General features: G+C 38.8%; 1 protein-coding gene across 2 annotated transcripts in view; it reads left to right on the forward strand.

The window, feature by feature from the left end:
• raver2 (ribonucleoprotein, PTB-binding 2) overlaps nucleotides 1-21,318 on the forward strand; it is a 101,632-nt gene that overhangs the window by 6,984 nt on the left and 73,330 nt on the right. For both annotated transcript variants that reach the window (XM_067596435.1, XM_067596434.1), the window contains exon 2: nucleotides 14,264-14,330. In XM_067596435.1, the coding sequence (XP_067452536.1) occupies nucleotides 14,264-14,330 (67 nt within the window). The remainder of the gene's footprint in view (nucleotides 1-14,263; nucleotides 14,331-21,318) is intronic.

The following is a 21,318-nucleotide window of genomic DNA, read 5'->3' on the forward strand; positions in this document are numbered from 1 at the left end:
ATCAACTGGACACAGAACAGTCACAGTAAGAATGTGCAGAGGACTAATTGGATTAAAGGCTAAAGAGAAATAATGAGTGTGTTTGAGGAGTGCTAAGGCAAGATGGCCTTCCTGGTTGAATCTTCACTATTCACCTTCATTCAAAAGAGCTTAAACTTCCAATAAGAGAATATTTTACATTAGTCGGTGCATTCCTCCTCTTGACTTTCTCTCACATGGCTGGTTAAATAGTGTTTAGGCTTGGAAAGGTACACACACCTGCTGTTCACAAACTGCTGCCATTGTTGTGAGTGTGTTAGTGAGATAGAGCAGGTGGAGGGGCGGTTAACACTATTGGTAGATCAGGATCCTGCTGGTCCCTGTTTACTACAGTTCTGGCTCAGCAGCAGCAGCAACGCGAAACAACTGTTTAATGCTTTTGATACACAAATTAAAAACCTTGCACACTTTATTCTGACTAATCAGACCTCAGGTTGAGGTTGGGCGGGGCTGATGAATTACGTGAGGTCACCAAACTTCATGAATCTATAAAGTGTAACCTCTACCAACTTAACAAGTGAAACACAACTTATAGAAGGGTGAGATGTTATGTTAATCAAGCATTACACAAGGACATTATATCACACTTTTACAAATTCAAACGTGTGTTTCAGTGTGATCTGCAGGTCAAAGATCATCTTTGTTCAACTTGTGACAAGTGGATGTACTGGCTCGGCCAATAGAAACACTATTGCACTGCATAGAGAAGTTATTTTTCTAGTGTGTTTCATCACCATTTTTAGTACATTATCACTCTACCTCACTTCAAACTGTAGCATCACTCTCATACACCGTATAGTTTGTGATTGCGCTGATCAACATTTATTTACTACCGGCATCAGAAACTGGACATCATGTCCTTTTTCGGAGCTGAGTGTGGTCAAATTTTGTAAAGGGTAATGTGACTGTATCTTTAAACGAGGTCTATTAAGGCAAAATTTAATTAAGTGAAGATAATTCAAGTGAAAACACTTGTCTGAGTGGACCATGAGTGTCTTTGCCCTTTAAGACTGAACATTTGAAGGGAGATTTTGGAAGGGACAGTGGTGTAATGAGCTGGGGGAGATCATTTTGATATTTGGCTGACCTGAATGTTTTGACCTTCCTGTAGAGGAGAGAGGAGACACAATTCTCCACACTGATCAGAACACCATGATTACACTCAACACACACACACAATGTAAGTAACCTTGGACATTCGGACATTGAGTGTGAGAAGTGTAGATTTTGTCCTCTTAGAAACAGCTGACCTCTGAAATTAGAGTCTACGACATGAAATGTGGCAGATCTGTGGGAGAAAACACCTTAGTAATGAGGTCAGACTAGAGTGACAAGATTTAGCAATGCCAAGTTCCACTTTTGTTACCTAAGAGCAGAAAGCATCTAGCAGGTGATGACCTAAGAGTTTGAAAGCGGCGAAATGCTTGACCTGAAGTTCAGTTTCGCTTATGAGATGCTGACGGCACAATCAGAATTAAAAGCATAAACCCATCCATCCTTATGTCAGTTTATTTTCATAAATCACTTTCAGGAGTTTTATTTTACCCATGGGGAACAATGACAACTGTTATTCTGTCAGGATAAAACATTTTAAAGAGACAGAAATGTTAGTACTACGAAAAGCAAACTTTTAAAACCCAAAATACATCTATTAATCAACTCCTAATGTCAAAATGCTTCTATTAGCTTGCTTGACAGCTTCTACTGTAGCAAAAATCATCTACAGTATGCAATTAAATGGTATTAAATTCATAACTTTCAAGCTTGATACCTTGAGTTAAATACAGGGTGTGATTTCAGAGGAGGGGATGTTTTTGAAATGTTTTTATTCATGAAAATAAATCAGAACCACAGTGGGCTACAGTAACATTTATAAAAGAATTATGAACTTTAATAAAACAAATACAGAACTTGAACATGACCACTGCATCTGCAGGAATATTTTAATCAATTTTAAAAATGTAATTCCTTAAGTAGCGTGATATTTTCACTCTCAGCGATGTGATGTCAAGTTCATGCCTTGTCCTTTCCTCATGGGGACACATAGGAGATGTGATCAAAACAAAGGTTAAATGCTAATTTAATATGCTAGAATTAAATCCCCCAACGCTCCTTTCAGTACTGTGGATAGCATCACTCGGCTAGACGTGCCAATACACTTAATGTTATTCTTCCAAGTCTTTGTTTAATTCAGCTCTATGCACAGCGTGCAGCAAACTTCAATATTGAATAGAAAATAATCACAACATGCAATAGTACAAAATGCTGTCATCATAAAAATAAATAGGCTACAGTAGATGCCTACTTGTCAGACTAAGAGAACAGTCTGCTTTGATGATGGTTTTCATTTTATGCTTTCCTGTAAAGGGGTCGTCCATGGCGTGTTGCCTCTCTTTTACCCAAATCTCTGCAAATCTCCGAGCAGGGAAGGAGGCGTCATCACGGAGCCTAGATGTGATGTCATCTCTACTGTCACTCTAGCACTGACAGTGAAAGTCCATTTCTGATTTTATAGGTGTTTGCATTATAGACTGTTCTCACCTTGCAGTGCTTAACTTAGATTTTTTTTTAAATAGGCTATTTTTATTTTAGATATTTTATATGGTCTATGGGTGAAGCAGCATAAATCACTATGAGGGGGATAAAAATAATTCAGCAGTGCAGGGATATATAGACCGGGGGGGGGGGAAGCCCCCCCACCCCCCAGGCAAATCACACCCTGGTTAAATGAACAGAAACTGTTATGCTTTCAGTTAATCTAGCAATTGTTTTGTCTGTAATCTGCTTATTTTACTTGATTAATGTCCCCAAAGTTACCAAAGCTCAAAAATGTTTAGATTTTGTTGTCTGATCAACATAACAGAGCACCAATGTTATGATATTAACTCAGGAAGACCAGTTACAAAACATGATTACCTTACACATATTGTAATTAAAGCCAATTAGAAAACCAATATTTACACCATATTTGAAATCGGTGTTTATGCAATATAATTTTCCAAGCAAGACTTGACTCAAAGTTTACAATTCCAATGTAAAGCTTCTTTTGTTTAAAATCAGTAATGATACAGAAATGTGTGTAATCTCTGTAGGGAAGACATTAACTTTTGTACATCTCGCCTGTTGATGTACATCATGGTGCTTTAACTGGCGCCTTGGAGTATGAGTACAAATCACTACAAGAGGCCATTTAGCTTTTATGTCTAAGAGGTTCTCTGCCAGTCTGCACATTTCTCTACAGTTGCTGTGCTTTTACTGCTGCTATGATGGTGCTTCATGCTGTAGCTGTGTGCTAAAACTGTTTTATGAGTGTTAAATACGTTTTAACAAAGATGGGAATGATGGAAAATGTCATGGACCATGTCAAAAATAGATGAGAAAGAATTTAGCAACACATGACGCACAAGTATTTTTTAATTTTTTGGTTAGGTTGTTTTCTCTTCTGCTCTATTTACATTAAAGCTTGAATTCACCACATCACAGCATGTCAGTGTCACTGGAGAATAGTCAGTTATATAAATGTAGACTGCTGATAAATTACGCTTGTAATGTAATTGTGTGAATTTATATTATGTTATGTGGCGCAGTCCCCCCCAACTGGTAATGGAAGCCAACAAAAATAATGAATATTCTTATAATGCTATTTTGACCTAATGTCTGCAGGACTCACTGTTGATATGTGAGGAGGAGTGACTGTTGGCTCGGTGGGGAAAATAACCTCCAATCTGAGTCCAGTGGCTTCAGGGCTGGAGCCAAGCAGAGATGGGTGGGTGTGGATGAGGGAGGGGAGGTGGGGTCACATTAGCTGACAGCAGAATGAGTCCTGTCTCAGAGCGAGCCACCTGCTTCCCTCAACCCCCCGGTTCTGTCCTTGATGAAATCAGATCAACAAGCTCCTCTGTAAAAGACATATGAACAGAGGAAAATGGAAGAAATGGACAGACAGAGTCAGGGTTCGACCAAGCTGCAACCAGCACGGCAGTACATGCCTTTAAGATGCAGTTTTCCCAATGAGCAGTTATTAAGATGTAAAGAGAAATCTATTTTGAGGCTTGTTTGCTTGATTGATGGGTCACACAGATGTGATGGTGATAGCTCCTGCTTGCTTATGCCACGTCAGCGACACCCGCAGCTCCCCCATTTTTCCCAATTTTAGATTTTCAGTCTAGTGATTGAAAGATGGGAGCGAATGGTACGTTGAGCTCTGGGCTTCAAAACATTACTTCAAAAGCAAATGAATAATGGCACAGATATTAAGACATTATGCTTTTGTTCTGCCCATGGGCTCCAATATACTGTGGTCCACTGGAAAAAACATTTAACAGCAACTAATATGTAACTTTAACATACTGTAACATTTAAATCTTTTTTTTTTTTTAAACCTTTATTTATTCAGGGAGATTTCACTGAGAAAGCAGTGCTCTCTTTTTCAGGAAAACCCTTATCACATTCACACAGTTACACATTCATACCTGGAAGCTGCCCAGCACAATCACAGTCTGATCTGCCGGCCACCGAGCAGCTCCACTGGAGCAGTCGGGGTTAAGGGCCTTACTCAAGGGCACCTCAGTGGTGGTAATGAAGGAGGGGCAAGCGCTGCTTCTTCACTTTCCTCACTCAGATTTATCCCCGCTCCTCTGGTCACAAGTTCACTTCTCTCATCTTTAGGCCACCACTGCCCCAATTTTAAATAAATTATTTTGGTTTACTATACACTTAATCTGTGGGCAGTTATGTAGACACAAACATGTGATAATCCATGGTAGACTACTTGAAAAGTGTTTATACAGCTACTGACAAGAAGCTTTATTATTGTCCTTTAATTACTTGTTGCATGTACAGGTACAACCAGATAAATCAGGCCAAAACATGACAACCATTCTTCCTCCACTTACATGAAAGGTGCATCAGTACAGGTACTTTCAGTAGCTTTAGAAATTATCGTTGCAACTGCAATTTACTGTCCATCATGCTAAGCTACCTGCAAATAGCCTCTCTTTGTACTATCAGGTTCCTGTGTCAAGTTGGCTGAAATGGCCAAATCTGGGTGTCACAATCATTTCAGCTACCCAGGGTGGAAGTAAAACAAACAAGAAGTTAACTGGACACATGCACCCAAAGCTGGACCCACGGAGCATTATCAGCCAGTTGTAGACATTGTTGTGTATTGGGGGGGCATAGAATGAAACAGGGAGAGCATTTCAACAAGTTCTTACTTCGAGCCTTTGTAGTGTATTGTCAGATCAAGGGTTTGAAGGTCAGTGTGTAGCGCACCGCTTGGACAGTGTGCCCATGACTGCTGAGGTTGATTATGAGTTTGAGGCCCCGTTTACGCTGTGCTGCTTCACTGCATCATCTCTCTTGACTCTACTGGAAATAAACAAACCATCTGAAAAGGGTGAGCAAGAATAACAGAATAAACAGAGACTGATAAATTGATTGTTTTAAAGAAAAGATCAGACAGGGAGAACGTAATGGATCTGATTCTGTGTCCCCAGTTTGTATTCGCCTTTCTCTCCCAGAAGGCAACTGTACTGTAACTTTGCATGAAAATGTAACCATTATAGCCAGTTTAGCAATGAAGGGAAGGAAAGATGAGAGAAATCAGAAGGATAAACATGAGGGGGAAGACAAGGAGGTAGCTTGGATGTGGAGGAAGAGATAAAGAGCAGGAGAGGAGAGGAATCAAAACAAACTTGTTAAACTGAAGAATTCTACCAGTGGCAGTGCAGAGCAAGAGTGTGAGAGTAGCATACAAGGTGTGAAAACTCTGAGAATGTTTGAGAGATAGATGTCTGCACTCATGTGTATTTATGCTTGTCTGCCTCGCAATATGTGAAGGTGCACGTTTTCTAAGAAGATCTCCTGGCAGGCATTTGATGGGCCAGTGATCCGTGCTGTGCCTGGTTTGAACCACCTGTCATACACACACATATACACACACACACACACTGCTTGGCTAATACCAAATAGGGAAAAGAGTGTTTTTCATGATCTATGAGGGAAATGTTGTAATTAGCATTGAATAAGCAACAGATTATAACACAGTGTTGAGATATAACTGAATGCAGCTGAAATAAATTTTTGATGCTTGTTTGAAAGCAACCACAAAAGGTATAAAAATTTTATATCCCACTTGAATGATACCAGTCATACATTCAAAGTGCACAGCATTAACTGTTTTCCATCCCATCAATGGCTGTTTGACACCTGAATGGAAAACTGTCAAAATCTCTCACTCAAAGTTGGGATTTTTCTTTTTGTTTTGTGGGTATCACTGACCAATATCAAAACTGTAATATTGTAAAAGATTACACTGCTCATACAAATACAGTGCCACTAAAATCACCAGTATGATTGCACTGTTAGTATTACAGCTCCAAAAATGCGAGTGATAATGATGCCGTTATTGTAATGCTAATAATTTTGAAAGACACAGTTGTGTTAAGTGTGAGAGTAGCCTTCTGTTTGCTGGCAGACTTGGGCTTCATCCTCTGTTCTCTCTCTAGCATATATCACTCTATCAGTAGGTCAAGGACACAGTTATTGCCGGTAAGGAGGCCATGCAGAGTGTGTTTGTCCCCTAATCCCCCTATCCCTCCATCTCTCTCTCTCACACCGACACACACACACATTCACACAGAGCTGAAATGATAGCCCACGGTTTCACTTTTTCCCAATGGCCCTCTGTGTGTTTGTAAGCCAGAGACAAAAGGAGATTATGTATGTTTATGCATTTTTCTTTCTTTTTTTGTTCATAAAATCATTCTAGTAAAGCTGTCTTGCCTTAGATTTATGTACATTACTCTGTATGCTTTCCACTATAATGTGGTCCTCTCTAGAGTGACTTACAGAGTGCAACAGAAATACCTTAACTGGCTAATAGTACAAGCTGTCAGTCGCAGAGTGAAGGGGGGGTTCAAAACAACACCCAGGCCTACTGAAAGGCAGTTTGAGTTTATTTGCTCTGTATTTGCAGAAAATTGATATTAGAAGCTGTGAGTGAAAGGACAGTTACTGACAAACACAAGGATGCGACTGTTTCTTGCACCGAAATTACAGTAATCAAACAACTGTGACACATAACCAAATTAATTTCATCACCTGGGATATTTAAAATAGAGTTGGATATAGAGGAGCTGCTAAGGACTCAACGTCTGTTTAAACACTTGGTGGATAAGTCATCTATGTGAAGGATGGCCTCTTTAACTGTTTATCCAACCGGCTGTCTCAAAAACAGCACAGCTGTGTGTCATTTGATTCCTAGAGCACATAGGGAATACACTGTATAGGCAATATAAGTTGTTACGGTAAAGTAATTGGAATGTGTCAATCTGGGGAAAGAAAGTGATAAAATTGCTACTTTTCTGGAGTGTTTACGTGCACAAACTTAAAACTCAAACGTAACTTTGACACAGCAACATGTGTAACCTTGTGCTGATGCTCGTCATAATACTGCCCTCCTGATACATTTTGGGCTAGTAAGTGGATTACCAATACTTCAGTCCAAAACATTGTTGCTATAGTTCGTTTAAAATGTTTCATACGACACTTTCACCAGTAACTAAAGATCTGCATTTTCTGGTCTTCTCTAGTTGATGGAATTTGCCCAACCTGCGAGGACAAGAATGAACTCTCACACTTAACTGTTGCTGGTTATGGCAAATGCATATTACGTAGGTGTAATTGCTCTGCTGAAGGCAGTGGTCTTGCCCAGGCAAACTGCCATTCCTTAATAGGCATGCTTAAAATAAGATAACATAAGGTAAGTGAAGACTGGAGTGGTGGGTGGTATCTTTTATCTGCAGCATAGCCACTCTTCAGGGAAGTTAGTTGTTTCTGACTAGGTGTCAGAAAGGGCTGCTATCACATTCCTTATCAAGCTTGTCCTCTCAGGGCAGTTTGCCTGAATGTTGGGGCACATGGGTGCACCCACAATGGCACACACAGAAATTGGCCTTGGGCTTAAGGCTGATGCTGAGAGACTTGCTGGAAATGTCAGCTTCTCAAAGTGTTGAAACATGCAGAGAAATCAGTATGGCACAGCATGTAGCAGAAGGGCATACAGTAGATGTAAACATGTCGTCCATATTGATAGATGAGCAGCAGATTTTCCATTTTTCCTCCTCTGGTGAATGGCTGTCCGCGTCAGCCATTCTGACTAACAAGTTGTAGTGATTGTCAATAAAGCGCTCAATTTTAGCTACCAAACTACCAGAACCTCATGCAATATTTTAAGCAGACCCATTACTCTTGATGACTGTGAGAAAGCACTTTAAGCCATGTCAAATAACTAAGCACCTGGATCGGATGGTTTCCCTACTGAATTTTACAAGCACTTTTGGACCACAATATCACTACTTTTAACCCTTTTAAAACCACGGGGATCACCGGTGACACTGCGGACTTTGAGTGTTGAGGGCTTCACAAAAACCACAGTATTTGCTACAGCGCAGTAGTGTATGGCAGAACATGGAGAAAGCTTTGCATGACTTTATTATGGTGCTAAAAGGGTTAAGATGATAACAGAAATTTACCAATCTCCAAACATCCCACCACATATGAATTCAGCACTCATCTCAGTTCTTCTCAAACCTAACAAAGATCCTACTCTCTGCTCAAGCTACCACCCCTTATCACTCATCAACACAAGACATCAAAAATCTTAGTAAAGCTCTATCTATGAGATTGGAAAAAGTCATTAATATTTTAATTCACCTGGACCAAACTGGTTTCATCAAAGGTAGAGACTTCAAATAATATGTACCACCAATTCAACCTAATAAATATATCCAAAGATTAAAAGACTAACACATCCATCATATCATTAAATTCAGAGAAAGCATTTGACCATGTAAACTGGATTTTTTTATTTGCAACACTAGAGAGATTTGGTTTTGGAGTTATTTATTAAATGGATCAAAATTTTTTTACAACTCACCCACAGCATCAGTAATCACCAATGAAATAAGTTTACAACATTTCACACTAAACCATGGCACCAGGCAAGGATGTCCTCTCTCTACATTGTTATTCGCACTATGTATAGAACCCCTAGCAGCTGCCATTCGCCAAGACACAAAAATTACTGGAATCACCATGACCAACACAACCCATGAGGTCAGTTTTTATGCTGACGATTTATTGTTATTCTTATATATATATATACAAAAACCATCAATATCATTACCTGCAGTGTTTAAACTCATAGAAAGATTCTCTTCTATCTCTGATTATTCCATTAATTGATCCAAATCCACCATTTTCCCACTAAATCAACACCAGTGGATGAGTGCAACCCCAAAATTACCCTTCAACATCCCAACTGGTAACATTCAATATGTGGGCATTGATATTTCTTCCAATCCTCCAGAGCTGTTCCACCTCAACTTTACCCCCCATCCTTAAATCCACCGAAGATCAGTTAAACTGCTGGGATAATTTACCACTCTCCCTTGCAGGCCACATTGCAACAATCAAAATGTCAATTTTACCCAGAATCAATTACCTCTTCTCATTGACGCTTGTCCAGCCAACACCCAATTGGTTCAATACACTTGACTCACTAATCACAAAATTCTACTGGAAAAACCAACAACCGAGAATCAAATTCACAACACTACAGAAAAACAAACAGCAGAGTGGAGGTTTAAATGCCCCAAATTTCCCCCACTGTTACTTAGCCAATCAAGTGGTTAGAAATGGTTCGAAATTGAACAGAATGCAACAAACTGTCCATGAAAGATCTACCATTTCTCTCAACAACTATAAAAAAACATAACTACTAAAGGAACACAGTCATTGCCACAACTCTGGAAGCGTGGTGGAAAATCAATAAGATACCCAATCACACACCCTCAACATGTAAATTCACCCCAATTTAGACCTATTTACAATATCAACATCCAAGAAACCACTGTCAAAATTATACAGACTTATTTCATCAACCAAAGACTCCATCGTAACTGTCCCCCACCACAGACTGGGAAAAAGATTTGATTTTAATGTTGATGCAACCTTCTGGAAGCAAATTTGCAACTTCTTCTCTATGACCAGTAACCCCAGTCTAAAGGTCATTCACTATAAAACCATACACAGAACACTCATAACTCAACACAGGATACACTTAATGGGTTTCACAGACAACGGCATATGTCCCCAATGCACTCTCAACACTACAGACAACTACTTTCACTCGGTATGGCTTTGCACGCCAACTCAAAATTTCTGGGGTTAGTTTGGTTTTTGTTTGTTTTGTGTTTTTTTTTTTTAATATACACTTTGTCTTCATTCTGGAAAGGCTACACCTTCTCTGTAAATGCACAAATTGAAAAAAGAAAGAAAGAATGGCATTCTGCCCACATACCATCCGGTTCTCAATCGTATCTGTTGGCGATGAAGACTTGTAATAGAGCAGGTGGTAAGTAAAATGCTACTCTATTTGTCTGGGATTATTAAAATCAGGGTCATTTATGTTTTGCAAGTTGTAGATTTAGTTTTAGTAGAGTTTAAGTGTTTGCTCTGTCTGAATTTACAGCTGTGGGCTGGTTTTCCAGATTGTCTCTTTACTGAGCCCAGTGGCTGTTTGGAAACACTTGTGAATGTTGGTTGGCTATTAAGGAAGTATTAATTAGAACACGATTGAAACGGTGTAGTGTGAATCCCATTGAAACAAAATGGAACATGAGAGAGCAGCGTGAAGGGATGTAGTGAAAGTAAAAGATCATTAAAACATGGAGTGTAAAAGGAAATCGGGTGAAACAAACTGGAATATTATTTTTTATAATGCAGCATGGTTTGCTTATTTGGTCAATTATGTGGCTGAGAAAAGAGGCAGGACTGTTAAGACTCCTAAAAATACTCTATAAATGTCTTGTAATGTGTCAATGCTACAAGAAACACAATATCAACTCAGTCTAAATACAGAATAGCACAGCACTGTGCAATAAAATAACACCAAAGAGAATCACACAGAGTGGCATGGTTCAACCTTGTCTGAATGTCATCAAGTACTCTCCAGTGTCACTGTCTGCATACTTTCCATTACAGCGGTAACTATCGATCAGTTTTTGAACACCACCATTTAATCTAATGAAAATTTCTGTGTTGTTTATGGTCCTCCTTTGCTCATTATTTCTTGCATTTAGGATTTAGTTTTTTAGTCCCTCTATATCAGAGCTGTAAAGACACAGAATTAAAGTAAATACAAGATCTCTGCTTTAACTTAAACAAACATGTGATGTAGCAGAGAAATAAAGAGATCAGGAAAAAAGAGACACTTGATACAGTAAAAACAGTACATTTAGAGAGTAGAAATACAGTATGTAAGCGGTGAAACAGAGGGATAAGCTGACATAAAAACTGAGGGGAGCTTTGTTTGGCAGTAACAGCTTAAATCCTCACACATTTGTACTGACACGCTTTAATCTAAATTGATTAATCCTATTTTGTTGTTGTTGTATTTGCGTTGTTGTTTAATTGTCTACAACACAGTTTCAATTCATGCTTTGTCATTATGTCCAGAAAACCCCTTATAACTTAGTTGACAACAAAAAATCTCCATTCTGAAATCTGTTTTTGTTTTTTTTTTACTATTATTGAGTCTTTAAATTCTTATTTTCTTAAAATACGTGAAAAAATGTACAAGTATGCTAAGAATATTTTGACCTTTTTCCAAAGGAAATTAACTTTTTTGAAATATTTTTCTTAAATCAAGTCTAGTTGTTCTTTTTATTTCTAGGAAATGGGTTTAGATATTCTTTCTGCAGTAGCAGATTCTTAACTTGTGTTAAGAGGATAAGGTATTACTTTTTAACAGACAAATGATGTGATTAAAATTGAGGGGTTTTTTTTACGCTGTTTTGGTTTGAGGTGGTTTCTCTTAATCCCTTTCATTTAACACTGCTGCTGTTAACCTGAATCCCTTCCCTTTAGCATGAGATTGTAGCAAGAAATAAATGTGTATGGAGAATAATCTGAAACACTTATTTTCCTTTTTTCTCCATCTCTCTCTATCTTTGTTCCTCTTAGCGATTACTGCTCACTCTGCACTGATTTGAAGGTCGAGTGAGCTAACCCTATGTGTGGGCTGCCTTGCATGGCCTTCACTCATATGGAACATGCCTGCTCACTGTGTACATGAGTGGGCTGGATGGTGGTTAGAGAGATAGAAAAGAGAAAAACATACATATTAGAAACCCCTTGAACGTTGTATTGATCACTTGAGGCAGATTTCTTTTGTTTTGTCTTTATAGAAACGATGTGGTAAATGGGAATGGAAATGTTTTATCTGTCCACATGACCTCCCGGAAATGTCATACCTTCTTTCACTCTCATGGAAAAGGTGATCATTGTATGACTGTGAGTTGGTGCGTTTCAGTATTGCAGAGTTCCTTTCTTTGTTTTCATCTTTGAATGGAAGCACAAAAAAACATGGGCAGCATTAGCTGACAGTGAACAAAAGCAGAGTTTTGGTAACATTAGCTGCTTTCTCCCAAATACTAATCAATTCTTAAAAGACTATTTTCATCTATTCTCTGTTTGCCACATTCAGGCTCATTTATAAAGCCTGTTTATTTGCTTTAAACCAAAAAACGCATATGGCTCACATTTATTTGTTCTGTTTTTTTAAAAGTTTGAATAAAATTGGATAGCAACATAATAAGACAGAGTAAGAGGAAGTAGAAAAGTGTAGGATAAGTGTAGGAGAGAATCTTACCACATAATACTTTGATCATGGTGAGTTCAGTGTGTCTGTACCTGAGGATAAAACAGTTTGAAAGTCCTGTTTGATGTGCATCATTATGCACTGGCCATTACTTTTTGCCTTTGGTGGCACTTAACAATAATTGTTTTGTGCTGAAATGATCTTTCCACAGTTAGTTTAGACTGAGGCTTGCAGGTTGTTTTAGCAATGCGGCTGTTTTTTTTTTTTTTTTGCTCACTGTTCAGTCCCTCTGCCTTCACCGTGTTGCTGTTCAATCTGTAACTGTTGTGCTCTCGGACATGTTTGACAGTCACTGGACCCAACAGGGTTGCTCGTATCACATGAGCATATCTAAAAAACACACTTGTTGCCTAGCTCGAAAACAGTCTGTGCTGTCATTTACTTGTGCGCAATACTTGTGTGAGTCTGTGTGGCTGCATAACAGTGAAACCCATCAGGCAGGGACTGAGGCTAACAGAGAGTTAGCAAGTGCGTAACACACTCAGGCAGGGTGTGAGGATCTCTGGCTGTGCTATTGCATCTCTCTCATTACTCTCTGCATCATATACTGTCGGTAAAGAGCTAAAAAAACATGAGAAAGGACTCCACTCGCCTTTAAAAAAAAATAAATTCAGGCTTTTTATCTTAAAAATACACTAAAAAACATAATTACCCTTTAGAGACAAATTACTGTAATTGGGAAGTCTCCCATAAAAGAGTTTATTGTGAAGGAAAAGAGTTTGCTCAAGTGTCCAAAAAATAAGTTTTTCAGTGTGTGAGTGTGTGTGTGTGTGTCTTACTGATGTGCAAAAATACATTTTAATAAGATTTATCTAAATAAGCTGTCATGGTGACTATTTGAGAGTCAGTGTGTTATTGAAAGCAGTTGGTAAATCAATAACTTCCTGTTAAAAGAGTACTCTGTGAACATGCACAGTAAGTTACACAGTAGTAGAGTTGTACTGGATTTGCTGACATATTTAATTAAACATTACTTTTTGCTAAAGTGTATGCAATTTGATGCAGTTTGGTTTAATCAATTAGTATCAATTAGTCAATATTATCATTATTATATTAACAATTTTGATAATCGTACAATGTTTCAAGTAAAAATGCCAAAATTACAGGTTCTCAATTTTATTTTATTGTTTAACAGGTCACACAAAATAAGTAATTTGAAGACATCTCTTTGCCTCTGCTTGTGTGTGATAAGCATTTATGTTTTTTTTTTTACATCCTTTATATTAAATGATTAACTGAATGAGTAGATTAATTTATAGATGGATAGAAACTGCAAATAATTGTTCGATGCAGCACTCTGAGAGTGAGGCACTATTGTGTTTAGCTTTCTTGTTCTGTGTAAGCAATTTTTTAAATATATATATATATATATATATATATATATATATATTTAAAAAAAAACATTCAAATTTGAACAGTTCTTTGATTATTTGTTATTCTGGTGTTTTGGTGATCTCTTGGCTAAACTTCTGTCTCGCTCTTTCTCTCTTCTTATAGGAGGTCCATGAAATTCTGAAAGAGTATGAACTGAAGTACTGCTTCGTGGATCGCAACAAAGGAACAGGTAAAACTGACTCTAAAACCGACATGCAGCCATATATAAATGCAGCTTTACTCAGATTAATGTATTGCTTAACTACTAACGACTAACTAATTGTAAACATGGAGCCATTACACAACCCCCCCCCCCCCCCCCACCCCATTTCAAATCTGCTATTATAGTGGAATGAAAGCTGTGCAGCAGTGTTATTTATGAATAGAGTGAAGCAGGATACATGATTGTAATGGATAATAGTTCAAGGTATAATAGTGTAGGGCTAGTCTTGCCTTTGACTCCAGTGACCAAGGTCTGAATTTGTTTTGTTTTGTTTATATAGTTATTGTTGTTTTTGAGCACAGTACTAGTGGTTATTTGACTGGCAATATCTAGATATAGGAAAAAAACATGTCAGTTGTCATTTAACAAGCTGATTTGTTTCTGAAGTAACTCGAATGAATGAAATTCATCCTCAATTTGAACATTAAGGTTAGATGTCATGACAAATAAATATCATAAATAAATATAGTTTGTTTGTGATTTTTTTGTAATTCAGTAATTGGAAGGATTGAGCTTTTGTTGTGCTGTATTTTGCCTTACACTGAGAGGAATCAAACAATCTTATACAACATCACTTGGAGTTCAAGTTTGCCGGATAAATCTCCTCATAAGGATGAGTTGTTGCAAGATTGACTGGTGTTTTGAGAGCAATAGAGGATGAGGAGTAAGGATTAAGTGATAGGTTCGATCAACTGTTTTGTAAAATACAGAACAAAGATTTTTAAAGCATTTAATTGGCTGTTTGGTGTTTGAATTAACATGGACTGAATTCATATGGTAAAATTTGTTCCTACAGTCTTTGAACAAATAAAGGATGCATAACTTTTCACAACAGGGTTCTCTCTATCTGTCTGACCTTCTGAGTCTCACACACACACACACACACACACACACACACACACATATACACAGAGACAGAGCAGACCCCCTGCCCCTAGAGTGTGTCCCTTTCCGGGGAAATCTTACATAGTGCCTATATTTAGCCCGTGCAGTCAGCCAAGTACCTGAAACATAACGCTTTAGAAAGCAGAGGGGAGCTGTAAACAGCTGAGATATCAAAGCACCGGCCTGTCCAAAAGGTTAATGGTGTTTCAGAGCAAAGGAGGACCTGATGAAACATGGGCCCTCGTCGGACCGGCAGCCACTGTACTCTACTAATTAGGCTACTCCCGTGGCTCTGATGTACTGAGGTGGGTGGAGTGGGATGGGAATCTGTCGTCACAGACAGCACAGAAGCTTTTTAAGACACGGTGTGATTTTTCCCTAACAAACCTGTTGTGATGTCAGCGATGGCGTCACTTTGTCTCTTTTTCTTTCTGTCTTACTTTATGCTCTTTGTCTCTCTCTCAGTCGCTGCCACTCATCTCTGTCAATCTCTACCTCACCCTCTACACTTTTACCCTCTGTCCTTTTTTGTTTTTCTTTCCATTTCCTCCTCTCGCTCCACTTCACTGAAGTACCACTTTCATTTCAAGGACTTATTTCAGTAGTTTGACAACATAATGTGGTAACATCCGGGGGTCTCAGTATTAGCTCTCTGAATTAAAATGGAAGATGTTTTCAGAGGAATTTACATATATTTTCAAAGAGTTCTGTGAAGGGCCTCGGGTGAAAGCGAGATAGGGAGAGAGGTTTTTCTTTTAAGTTATTTTTCCAAGTAATATCATCATGAATTTTATTAAGGACACTGTTAAGATGGTTCGTTGCAGCAGAGGTGTGGTTGTGGGAGGTGTTGTCTGCTCTGAGGCAAGAGCAGGAGCTTTCACAGCTTGTTAGCTTTACATTTAGGCTGACGCTAATCACAGTGTCCAGGGAAGTGCTGTTTAATTCTACAGAGAGGAAGAGTGTCTATAGGGAGAGACTGAACACCACAAAGAGCATTTTCAGATAATATTCTAAAACTCACTATACTCCCTGAATTGACAGAACAATCGGCAGTTAAATTTGTCTTTCTTTCTCTTTCGGTTGGCAAACAAAGAAATTGTGGATTTCGGCATGCTTTGTTGAGAATGCGGCTGAACGGATCGACTGTTCTGACAGACATAGCTGGTTTTAGCAGATTAAACATCATTGCATTATAGAACTTTTTAAAAAACTCTTGTAGTCTGTTATCGTGTTGCATTGTTGGCTAAAATGCAATACAGGTGTTTTAATACAGTATTGTTTTTGTTTCTGAATAGTTCCTAGTTATTTGGTCAAACCCTACACTCCCTCACTTGTGGTCTCTCATCTTGGTCAAGGCTTTTCTCTGCTCTGACCCCACAGTAGTTGAATAAACTCCATAACAAAATCAGGACAGCAAAATCATCTTTTACAGCAAGCTGAAAATCCACCTTTTCAGTCTGAATTGTGATAACACACTCTAGCGTGTCACTTAACTAAAAAAACACACAAACAAAAAAAATCCTTGTCATGTAGCTCTCTAACACGCTTTTAACTGTTTATTTGATAGGGTTGCATTTACTTGAAGCTAACCGTATGTTGTGAGTTGCTGCATTGACACCTGTGAACAAATCAGTACTCTGAACATATCACATCAGCATAAATATAAATTCTGAATTGTGTCATTGGCTGTATAAACACACTACATGAGTGATCAAAGAGAAATGTAGGCAACAGAAAGTTATTGACAAAGCAATCTCACCATAAGGTCCATTCAGTAGCTGTTCTGGAGTTTTTGAGTATATCACAAGATCCTCCTCAGCAGATGGATTTGTAACTGTTCAAGTTTCCATTTTTCGGGCACTTTAAAGGTGCATTGTGTAGGATTTAGTGGCATCTAGCAGTGCCCCTTCCAAGCATGTAGGAGAATCTATGGTGGCCGTGAAATGAGTGAAAAAACCACGAAGGGAACTCTTTAGAGCCAGTGTTTGGTTTGTCTGTTCTGGGCCACTGTAGAAACATGGTGGTGCAACATGGTGGGCTCCATGGAAGAGGACCCGCTCCCTGTGTAGATATAAAGGGCTCATTCTAAGGTAACAAAAACACAATGATTCTTATTTTCAGGTGATTATACACTAATTAAAACATGAATATTATATTCCATTTCTGTCAAGTCCGTTCCGCTAGATGCCACTAAATTCTACACACTGTAGCTTTAAGGACTTCTCATTCCTGTCGGATTAAAAATATAAATTTAATATTCATTCTCGACCTTGGAAACAGTTGTTGAAAAACAATCTAACCAGAAGCTGTTGAGGAGCTCCAAACTCCTGGGAATTGTTTTAGGTGGGCCACAACCTCAGCAGGCAGGGTTCCCTTAGCTGCTGTGTGTGCTGGGAGATCCCCGACTGCTTCATTTAGAGGTGTGGAAGATTGATTTCAAGCCTCTGTAGCCTGTCACTTTGTGAGTATGTGTGTGTGTGTGTATGTGTCCGCGTGTGTGTGCGTGCACGCCTGCTGAAGGATTGAATATTTTGCCTTGATCTTTTAACCCCCCGGCTTTTCGCTTCCTCACTTAACCAAAACACACACTTCCATCCAACCTCAGCTCCTGTGGTTTTATACTCTGTGTGTGTGTGTGTGTGTGTGTGCGTGTGCTGATGTATACATGCCTGTGTGTGTGTGTATATGTTAGATGTGTGTCATAACAAAATGTACAGCTGTGTTTCTACATGTTCTATAGGGAGGGTAGTGTTGGTGCTGTGTGTCTGTGTGTGTGTGTGTCTGAATGTGTGACACGGCAGTCAGCTTGTACTTGCCAGCCATTGGATCAGTTTTCATGGCAGCTGGATAACATCACCCTAACCAACTGTTTACAGTCTGACTCACACTCTCCCTCCTCTCTCCTTCTGTCTCTTTCTCCTTCTCTGTTTCTACAAACTCACAGCTTTAAAAAAATGACAAGATCCTCTTTATTTTTTTGTCTCCGCCACCATGAAACAGTTGAAATACACTGGAGTGTAGCACTCTGTGAAATGGTTTTAAGTGAATGAAGTGAAATGTGTAGAAAAGCTCCTAAAACCCAAACCCTCGGCACTGTTTTATATGTTCCATTGTTTACCGAGAGGAAAAGATGCCAATGTTGCATATTGAGATTCACAGTGTGTGGGCGCAGTTTTAAGAATCTTCTATACGGACTCACTGTTAATTTGTTTTGACAATTTCCACTTGAGTTAAGACAGCATATGAACAGCAAACACAACACACAGTAAACAGTAAAATAACACAATATTGGATCCTAATTTCCAAAAATGTGAATGTGAGAGCTTCACTATTATACATTTTTTTTACTTTTATGTCTCAAAGTCATCATTGTTTCTCTCATACTCTGCCTCATCAAAGTGAAATCCTTGAGATATTTGAAGTTTGTTTGAGCAAAACCTTTTTGTGCAAGGTGCTCATTACAGAAGTACAGATGGGTGACAAAGGAAAACCAACACAAAGTGTCTTAGTGAGGTGTCTGGTGAGCAGAACAGCTTCAGTGTGCCTTGGCATTGATTCTACAAGTCTCTGAACTCTACTGGAGGGATGAACACCATTCTTCCAAAAGATATTCCCTCATTTGGTGTTTTGATGATGGTGGTGGAGAGCGCTGTCTTAACACGTTGGTCCAGAATCTCCCATAGGTGTTCAACTGGGTTGAGATCTCCTGACTGCAAAGGCCATAGTATATGATTCACATCATTTTCATACTATTCAGTGACTGCTCATGTGCTGTGAATTGGGGGATTTTCATCTTGGAAGAGACCATTCCCATCAGGATAGAAATGTTTCATCATAGGATAAAGGCGATCACTCAGAACAACTTTGTATTGATTTGCAGTGATCCTTCACTCTGAGGGGACAAGTGGACCCAAACCATGCCAGCAAAATGTCCCCCACAGCATAACAGAGCCACTGGATCCCCTCACTGTAGGGGTCAAGCATTCAGGCTTGGTTCTCTTGGTGTACGCCACACATGCACTCGCCCATTTGTCAAGAATATGGTGAAGGATGACTCATCTGACCATATCACTTTTTTACACATCTCTGTAGACCAATGCCTGTGGTTTTTGCACCACTGAACTCTCAAATGTGCATTCATCTTTGTGATGAGGGATTTATGCACTGCAATCCCTCTATAATATCCCTCTTTATGTAATTGTCGACGGACTGTTCTTGCCGACACACTCTGATCACGTCCTGCATTGACATTCTCAGTCAGCTGAGGAAGAGCTGCTGTTCTGTTTCTCTTACATATCGCATGAGCATCGTGGTCATCAAATGTGTGCTTTCAACTACAATTTCTGACCCTATTTACTGATGTCTTTCCCACAGATCTAAATGCAGACGTTACTTTAGTCACTGTTCATATTGAAACACTGGCCAGTGGAGCAATCTTTGTGACTGAAGCTCCTGCCATCCCTGCCCCAACAATGAACCCTCTTTCAAAGATCTTTTCCTCCTGCCATCTTGATACAAAATCAGAATCAACTGGGCCTGCTCAGCATTTTAATACACGCCACAGAGCATGATTGGATGTTAATTGCTTAATTGTACCATGCAGTGCACCTGTGTGGTAGCATCTGCATTCATTATGTTTCTCATTTATTCAGGTTTTTCCTTTGTCACCCATCTATATTCCTGAGCTGCACATATGATCACCAGTGAATCAGTATCTACAGTACATTCTTTTCCTTGGATTTTGAGTTTATGTACTGGACTTTCTGTTCGTGACACTCCTTTTTTTAATCACTGTTAAGCTATGGTGACTGTTGATGCTAATACTAAGCAGACAACTCTTTCTCTGTTTTCCATGGAAGTCATTGCTGTTGCTGTTTAAGCTCGAGACGTCAAAATGGAAATGTACGCTTTCATGAACAGATTTTGTGTGTGTGCGTGTGTGTGTGTGTGTGTGTTATGTCATGTCTGTTGTTGATAAAGAGAAGCGAAATGACGAATGAATAAATGAAAATGTTAAATGCAGTGCACACCCACACAGGTGTTTTCATTATTCTGGCTGATTAGATCTTTGATCGGTATGAAGATAGATGGAGCACAGTGGGAATTATGAGAAGTCACTGGACTTTGTGTGTCAATATGAAATGATAAAGGTTTAAATTGTCCCACCACAGCAGGTGCAACAAAGTTAACAGGACAATAATGGAGGTGTCAATCAAACACAGTCTGCACATGACCACACAGTCCAGAGAAGAGAGTTAATCTGGTAAAACAAGTGAAAACACGTGTGGGTGTATCAAGGGTGTGCAGGGCCTTTAAGGATTGCCACTTAAGCTCTCACACACCAACTCACAAATGTTTCTCTACTTTAATGGAAAGACAGCTGAAGACTTATATGGAGAGCTGGAGTCTGCCCCCTTTTCTAGTTAGTGTGGGTTACAGAAACCTTGGCCAAACAATATATTGAGTTTTTCTGTGGTATTCTGTTTGATGAACAAGTATATGCTAATGAAAGTTAAGCACAAAGATAAAATGCTCAATCTGTTACTCGTTTAGTTTTAGAATTTGGACAGAATATTCCAGCGTCAATTTTCATATTTTCAGAAAAAATAATGAAAGAAACCCTTCTCTATAAATTTAAATAACAAAAGATTAAGGAGAGTACTTGTTGGGTGGGACTTTTTGACTCAGAGCTCGAATGTGGAGCCTTATGTTTGTATGTTGTACTTTGAGTGATAGATGAATGAAGATATTAATGATGCAGTGCTTGACGTATCAGGATACATTCTTTTCTGTTAGGACTTAACTATTCCCAAAAAGACATTTAAACTTTGCCCAAATAACAAACCTTGGGTCTCTCTAGAACTGAAAGAAATGAATAATCAAAAAAAGTCGTTATTCAAATCAAGGGTAAGTAAAGAGGAAATGAAAGCTGTGCAGAATAGAATCAAGAAGAAAATAAGAGTGCAAGGCTGCCTATAAAGATAAAAGAAAGCCTGGCAGGGACTACAAATTATCATAGGTTATAAACCTACAACCCACACCATGAGTGTTGCTGATGATTCTGTCTTTG

This window comes from Thunnus thynnus, chromosome 8, assembly GCF_963924715.1.
Source record: "Thunnus thynnus chromosome 8, fThuThy2.1, whole genome shotgun sequence".
Classification (NCBI taxonomy): Eukaryota; Metazoa; Chordata; class Actinopteri; order Scombriformes; family Scombridae; genus Thunnus; species Thunnus thynnus.